The following is an 8402-nucleotide window of genomic DNA, read 5'->3' on the forward strand; positions in this document are numbered from 1 at the left end:
TGTGCTGTAGAGCTCGTGCCGAGCGACGCACAGTACAGCCCGGACGGACGCGCTACGGAGAGAGCTGTGGACGTACGAGCATTGCCGTTCAATGTGCGCGCGTATGAACGAAGGGGCGGCCTAACCGCCCCTCGCAAAGGCGAGCTCACGCTTCACTCGTACGTTGTTGTCCCTTTACCGGCAGGCTCCCGCGAACTCGACCGAGGTGCGTCTGTACAATAGCGGCGTGCAGATGGGCTGCTGGGGCCTCACCGTGTACGCGCTCACAGCAGCAGCCTTTTCAGGTACCACCACTCCTAGGGGTTTTCTCCCCCCCCCACCACTCGCCACGTACACCATCACGCGAACTCTGGTCATCCTCGCAGCAGCGGCTTTTGGCTAGTCACCGAACAAAGACGGTCACCGCATCGCGAGCGTTCAGATGCCTTTCTGCGGCCGTCTGGAACGCTCTCCCCTCCGATATGATGAAGATACTGGGAGCTGAGCACTTTTAAATAATCTAGATTGAAAACTCATTTCTCTAGAACTGCTTTTTGTGTTTTAGTGTGTTGTCCTTCCCCCCGCACCTCCGACTAGCTATGTACGGTACAAAATAATTTTAACATACGTACATACATACTCCTCTTGCCATGACCCCCCCCCCCCCACCTCCCGCCCCCTCCTGGCCCCCCACTACTCGTTAGAGCCCCCTTGACCCTTCCGGCTCTGTCCCTCTGCTCGCCGCGATGGGTTGCCAGTTTGATCCCCCGCTAATTTCGCACGATACCTCGGGACATGCTTTGTGGGTTTCTTTTTTTAATTAAAGCTCGTCCCTAATTTATTTTGCAGGTGAATTGTTCCCTTTTTTTTGTGTCCGTGGGGAAAGACACGTCCTGTTTCGCGTGTGCTCATGAAAGTGTAATTGAATGAGAAATGCTTTTTTTGAAAGTGGAGCGTTGGATTCCGACACTCGCCCACGGTCCTTCTGCGCTCACACGGAACATTGATTCCCGAAATCTTGCACGTAACCATGTGCGTGCATGCTTCTGTTTTTGCGCGCGTGCTTACAAAGCACCGCCGTGTGTAAAAGCGCACCTGCTCGCGGTTTTCTGCACGCTCTGCTGCGCTAGCGAACATAAATTGCACGACTATCGATCGTTACATTTACTCCATTGATGATGTCTCAAGTGACGCCCGTTGGAATATGTGGGCCGGCGCTCATTTCGTTAATTAAACTGCAGCTTAATTCATGTGGCGATCGCCGGAGAGAGGAACCGTCGCTCTGCTTTTGCCACGTCCGTGTCACCGCACGATCTCCGCCGCTATTACTTTACCCCATTATCAACCTCACGAGCTCTTCTCTGGTTCTCTTCTTGACGGGAGAGACTGTAATGCCAGAAAAAATGTAGCTGCATTGGTTCTCCGTTGCACCTCCCTAATTCACTAGTGACCATCACTCGTCGCTACGCTGAAACTGGCCCGTCGTGATCGTCGCCACCGTTTTGTTTCTTTTGGAGCGTTCTGCAGACCGCCATTACGTTATATCCCAAAGCTCTCGCGGGCATTGTTGAACCCCGTGCTGCTACTGCCCCCTGTCCCCCCCCACCCTGCCTGTTGTTTTCCTTAAAATTGGACGGGTTACATCGGCTGTGAATCAAGATGATCGGATCACACTTCATTGGTTAAAAGAAGGAAGATATCGATGTTGTGTTCTTGGACTGTCAACGTTCAAAAGGGGGGGGGGGGGGGAAAGTAGAAAAAAGGAGCCTTTTGCATCCAGAGATATTCTCACAGTTATCGTCACAATACCAGAGCAGCACAGCTGTGCGGTGAACGTCACGAGGCACAGAGCAATAGGATTGCGCAGATGAACCAGGAGGGATGTGATGGTCCACTCTGTGCTGTCCGATGAATTATCACAATTTGGTGTCACGATTTGATTTATGAATCAATTATTTGTTTGTCCTTGTGGTATACGCAGAATCTGTGGTGGCGTGAATCACCATGATCTGTAGTGGCATGGACATACATGAATCAGAAATAATCAATTCTCACACACACGAGATTTGATGTTGTGTGGCCAGCGTATGCATTTTTCGTGTTACAAAAGTTGATACAAAACATTGGCAATTTTTCTTTTATATACGACGCCCATCGCACTTGGAATGAAAATTGCATTGGCGCTGCATTTCGTCTGCTTCTCGCCTGGTTATGAATAAATACCATGTGCACGAACCATATCTGTGAATCTATCTACTCCTCTAAGAATCGCCTTTACAAACTGCTGCATCTCTGGCAACCAGAGAGTGCACCCCGTTTGTCCGACCGTCCTTGTTGCTGTGCTGCGCCGACCTTTCCCCCCCCACTCCCGGCCCAGCCGTGCTGCAGAAGTACATGAGCGAGCAGGAGCCATGCGTGAAGGGCGTCTACTGCCTGGGCACGCTCGGCTTCTCTGTCGGCATGTCCATCATGGCCGCGTTTCCCAACGTCTACGTCTCCATGGTCATGATCTCCACCATGGGGCTGGTGTTCATGAGCATCGCCTACTGCCCTTACGCGCTGCTGGGGCAGTACCACGAGCTCAAGGAGGTGGGTTCTCTCTCGCCCCTCCCGTGGGGAACTAAACGAAACTAACCCAAAAAACCTGTATTATGAACGAAACCAAACGTTGACGTTGTGCCGTGTGGATGCGGACAAGCTGCTGCGTGGGAGAACAGATCGCTCTCGGCCTCCTGCCGCCCGAGGGCGTCGCGACGGCACGCGCGCCTCGACCTTCGTCGCACAGCTGGAGCCCGTGGTCGTCGTTTCGACGACGGTAGTCGTCCCGACGCGTTCAAAGGAATCGACGTGCATTCTAGTACTTCTGGCATCATAGGGGATTTTATTTGGCCCGATCGTCGACGCAGCCAATCGGTGACCAGGTTGAGACTATCAGTTGGCTACGCTTGAGAACCTGGTTTTAATCGCAGATTGTTGCCTGGATTTGAAACCAAGGTTCTCCCAGGATATCCATTTATTTTGAAGCTCATGTGATTAACACGAAAGTAATTTGACTGTGCAGTGCTGCTACAAGTTCAGTGTGCTTACTATAAGGCCACGGCAGCATGACAGTATATATATAGATATAAAATATTATATTTATATTGGTCGTACAGATGGCAAGCTTTTGGCTCATGTATAATGAACGGCCCTTCTGTTCATTATGCATGAGCCAAGTATTTGCTTGAGCGCCCATGACACTGGGGAGGAGCTGTTGCTTTGAATGTCTCCCATCACCTTAGCCCCCCCCCCGTCTCCCCCCCCCCCACCCCCCCACACAGTTCGTACACAGCAGCCCCGAGGGGACCAAGCGTGGCTTTGGCGTGGACTGCGCCATCCTGTCGTGCCAGGTGTACATCTCGCAGATCCTGGTGGCATCGGCGCTCAGCGGCTTCATCCAGGCGACGGGCTCGGTGCGTGTGGTGCCCATCGTGGCGGCCATCGCTTCCTTCATCGCCTTCCTCGTGGCGGCCTTCCTCGTTGTGTACCCGGCCGGCCACGCCGAGCGTCGCCTCGAGAAGGCCAGGGCCCAGGGGGCGGCGGTGGCGGCGGCGGCGGCGGTGGCGGCGGCGGCGGCGGCAGACGACGACGCCGGCGCCGCGACCCCGACGACGACCGCGACGACGATCGCGACGACGGCGGGCTCGAGCGCGACCGCAAAAGCGGCGCCGGCCGCGGGAAAGGAGGAGGAGCGGCGGACTTCCCCATGGGAGGCAGAGCTGAGCAACGGGCTGCTCAAGGGGCGGCCATCGTTGCCGCCGCCGCTGGCCGAAGTGGAGGCGCAGGAAGAGAAGCCCTCTGGCGAGAATTGGCGGATTGGGAGCAGCGGGACGAATCGTGAGGAGGCGGAGACTTTCCTGTGAAGCTCCTGCTTATAAGATTCTCCATCCCCCCCCCTCCTTTCTCCTCTTCCTTCCATCGCGCCCTTCAAACGGACGAGTTTCTTCCTTTGCGAGCGAGAAGCTTGCAATTTTTATTGTTTTGTTTGGACGTTGGACGTTTTCAACCTTGACGAGTTTCAACTTTGTTTCTTTCAACTTCTTTAATTGCGACGCCTAATCGATGGGCCGTGACAAAAAAGCCGAAAACAGTGAAAAAAACCCAGCGGTTGTGCTTGTGGATTGGGTACCCTTGCAATAATAATAACAACAGTGAGTTTCTACAAGACAATTATTAATGATTGCGCGTGATTTTTTTGTCACAATCTTCTTCCCTAAACCATTGACAGGTCACATGCATACACACTGGTACGATCGGTAATGTGTGCAATCTGTCGGTGAGTACGATGCAGTAGTTGTGCGATATAAATGTCTGGGGGGGGGGGGTGTGGGTCGGGGGGTTGGGCGCTGGTGGGGGCTGTTTCTCGTGATTCAGAAAGGGCTCCCAGGAAATGCTCTGAGCAACGAGGTCGACGTTTCGCACGGCTCTCCGCTGCCAGAAGTGGGATAAAGAAGCTCCCGCGAATTCACCGTGTGGCAAACATGGTTTTTTTTCTTCATTGATATTTGTTTAACTTTGTTTACTCCAGGAAAGTCACGTGACTCTTCCTCGGGGGGGGGGGGCGGGGGGGTATCAAGTTTTTTTTTTGCAGTACTAGGGAGCAACGATTGCTTTTTGTAATCCCAGTGAATTAATTATCCCGGGTACATTTTTCAAATTTGGCACGCGATGGCACTGCTCATTGTTGCGAATTAGCGTCGAGGGATCTGTAATGTCCGCCGAGAAGCGGACGGCGTGCGTGCGGGTTTTTTTTACGGCCGCTAGACACCGCCGCAGTATTAACCAGGGCGGCCGCAGGATTCGACATCATGAGCCTCTGCCACAACGAGCGGTGAAGAACGCTGGGCCCTGCCACTGCCCGGAGGCTCCAAGTTAAATGCGTAGTATGCATAACGAACATCACTGAGCGGTCATTAAATAAATGCGAGTATTTTGTTTACCCTTAGTTTAACACAATTTAAAAAAGGTGGCCATTCTATGCGAAATTTTCCATCAATCACTCTCCACCACCCAACGAGATTGTAACGTTTGTCGGGTGGTGGATGGTCATTGACGAGATTTTCGTCCCAAAACTACAAATTTGGCCCGAAACCAAAAAAAACATATCGATCAATCAAGTAAAAACAATTACAGCTAATATAGCGCCTTTCATAACATCCGCCTATTGTATTCGCTATGGGAAACCAACGCTTTAAACAAGTTACCTAAACTTCCAAGCCGCTCAGAGCCCCGCATATCAAATTGCAGCGGTACGTGTTGATACATACGCACGGGCACAAACACGCAACGCCGTACCCCACATGCCCACTAGTGGCATTGCGTACGGACAGAGTCCCAGAAAATTCTTTCGGGCACCCGATACTCGATCGATGACATCAGTGACTCACGATACCGCGATACCAATCGTACGTTTTGTTATTTCCTTGTCGGCCGTTAAGCAGGCTGACGCTAATAGCGTATCGCGTCGGTCTGTGCGCGGAGCACTGCGCGCTCGTCAGCGGTGTCTTGTCCTGAGTGCACGTGGCGTAGGGGTCGGCGTTAATTAAAGCGAAGGACGACTCAAAAGGGCTCATGTCAGACACGCAGAGCTCGACGTTGTAACATTCGGCCGGGCCACGTGCGCTCAACGCCTCTCTGGAGCATTTAGCTGCCCAACTGTCAGATCAGGATGAGTGCTTCACAGGAAAGTGAACTCCTTACCTGCTGTTCCCATAGTCTGGAGCAACCTCCCATGAGTCAATCTGCAGTGCTGACTCCCCCCCCCCCCCCCTTCAATCACCCTCCCCCCTCACCCTCCCCTACCTCCCTTACTTCAACAGTGGGAGGGAGTTGGCAAGTTCATGTTTGAGACTTTTCTAAAATGCCCTTAATCCGATCGGCCTACAGAGCCTGAGATTGGATCCTATGAATAGAAATGTAAAGTTTTCCACTCCTGCCGCCTGTGTGCCAATGGAGATGTGCACCGCCCCTCATTGCTCATTGACGTGGCAATTTACTTGCGTAGTGCTCGCTTGACATCTCCCGTGTGCTTGCACTTCGTGGCAGATTGCGCTCAACTTTACCCACGAACACGTTGCAAATTCAAATCCTAGCCGAGCGCCAAACTGAGCGCGCACCATTCTCATTGTCCCTGGGGGGTCAATATAAATGGGCACTGCTGCTGCTGTGCGGGGAATTCAACTTTGGCCAGATGCTGTGAATGTTTCAGTCAACAGCCGACCTCCACGACCAACTCTCGCTAACCTCGTCCGTCGTCGCCCATCTTTTGGTCATCCACCCCCTCGGTCGCCGCCGACCTCCGGCCTCCGACTCCTACTCCGGTGGCGGAGCTCGGTGATGCTCCATCCCTCGTGGTGCACGCCTCTCCTCTCCACCGCACACCGCCCCCCCCCCCCCCAAATTCAAGTTTGATTTCGTCCGCAATCTTCTGCATTCAAATTCAAGTTTGCTTTCCCCGTCCTGTCGTGAAATTCCTGGCATCATGTGAATGCACGTGCACCTCAAGGCCAGGGGCTTCGTTACCGGTTGCTTTTCCGAGGCGTGCCGCTCGACACAAACCTCGCTTGGATGTTTTAACGCGAACAATGCTCTCTTCGCCGCCTCCAAATTCCATCGTTCGAGCTGCTTATCCCTCCTGTCCCCTGGCGCGAGAGTGACACGAGAGGGAATGAAGCGCACTGCGACCGAGTTCCTGGTGCGACTTCACCACCCGGCGCGAAAGATGGTGCCAGCTGCCACAAGTGCCGCTCGGCATTCGGGGAGCGGAGAGCGCCCGGCCTTGGTGCTCCGTCTCGCTGTGCATGCGGTCGGCCTCTGCATTATTCACCCCGATGGTGGCGCGGTTGGGCATTTCGCGGCAAGCTCGGACCGAGGGTGTTTCCCCCGTACACCATCTCCCCCTGGCGTGTCATGTGAAGGGGAGGAATATCTCACCTTAGAGGCAGGGCGGAGAACTACGTTGTAAATGCATTGTCTCGAGTGGCGTATTATTGCGCAGCTGACAAAAAATATCCAGGTGGAAGTCTAAATGCCCCGAGCATGCCGACAGATTGCCCAGGACGGTTTTGATCCTGGGAAATCCGGGACAGGTGGCAACCGTAGACTCGGCTGAGGTTTTATGCAGCGTTGACTGATGATGAACCGTTCCGCTGTTCGGATCACAGTTGATTGCAGCTCGCGGGAGGACACGGTAAATGCTGGAAGTGGCTCTTGACGTTCCGCGCGGTAATTGCTGGTAATGGTCCGCGACTCGTCCATGCAAAAATGGCACAAAGTGGGAAGGAGTGACACGGGGTGAATTGCTATTCGACGGGCTATTTTGCATATATACCCACCGACCGCTTCCCCCAGTTGGTCGCAGCGTTTCCATGGACGCGGAATCTCCCCCGCGCGATGATCTTTATTTTCGCAATCATCCGAATCCTCCCAAAGCAAAGCGGCACTTTCGACCTGGACGTGAAGGCAGGCGAGCGGTGTGCCTCACCGCAGCGTAACCGAGATGCTCAAGCACACCCACCGCTTTATATATATGTGTGTTTTTGCACGCGGTGTCCCGCGGGGGCGGTCCCGGAGGAACCGATTGTTTCAAATCCTGCGAATATCAATTATTTTACCCGATTCATGTTGTCCCGTGCGACTCTGTGCGACGTGCGTGGCTGTCTCGTTCGCCTCTCCTTACACTCCTACCCCCCCCCCCCCTCCAGAAGTACAACCCACACCTTTACAATTCAATTACCCCGAATGCACTTTTGTGGTAGAACGTACGAAAGCAAATATAGACACGAACGCACGCTGCTGTGACGTGGTGGTGTAAATAGCTTGGGGGGGGGGGGGCGTTTTGTTTTATGGCCCAATGTTCGGTCTCGATTTAATTTGCGCTCCCCCTTCTTCCCTTGTCGGCGATTTGCAATACTGACTCACGGGTTGGAGTGCCTGCAACCAGCGAATGCAGACGCGCCTACTGCCCAGCAATAACACTGTATGGCTTCCAAAAGACTTAAGCGGCGGCGGCTGCGGTGTGCTCGCGTGCATGTGTGCGCGAGCACGCCCCGGGTGTGCTGTCCGTCGTGCTACGTGTAAGGCTGATGCCACTTGTCACAGGTGTAGGGCAAGAAAGTCTTAAATGTTCCTGTCCGTAACCCTAACTTCTAGACCTTAAACCCTCAACCCTTAAACCGTAACACCAAAACCCTAACCTTATTCCTGACCCGTAAACCCTATGCCTAAATCCTTAACCCTCACCCCTAAACCATATAACTCTCACTGCTGAAAGCTAAAGAAGTGGGCATTGTGAAGGACCGCCGCTGTTGGGTAAACACGACCCAACGATGATTGCTCGATGATTGCTCGAGCATCTTCTCGAAGTCTTGGATAAAAAAAAAAAA

General features: G+C 53.4%; 1 protein-coding gene across 3 annotated transcripts in view; it reads left to right on the plus strand.

The window, feature by feature from the left end:
* Positions 1-4322, plus strand: part of LOC144946114 (solute carrier family 45 member 4-like) — a 41432-nt gene extending 37110 nt beyond the window's left edge. For all 3 annotated transcript variants that reach the window (XM_078874874.1, XM_078874865.1, XM_078874883.1), the window contains 3 exons: positions 185-284; positions 2357-2568; positions 3300-4322. In XM_078874874.1, the coding sequence (XP_078731000.1) occupies positions 185-284; positions 2357-2568; positions 3300-3881 (894 nt within the window). In that variant the 3' untranslated portion in view covers positions 3882-4322. The remainder of the gene's footprint in view (positions 1-184; positions 285-2356; positions 2569-3299) is intronic.
* Positions 4323-8402: the final 4080 nt, after the last annotated feature.

The sequence above is a fragment of the Lampetra fluviatilis genome, chromosome 2 (assembly GCF_964198595.1).
Source record: "Lampetra fluviatilis chromosome 2, kcLamFluv1.1, whole genome shotgun sequence".
Taxonomy (NCBI): Eukaryota; Metazoa; Chordata; class Hyperoartia; order Petromyzontiformes; family Petromyzontidae; genus Lampetra; species Lampetra fluviatilis.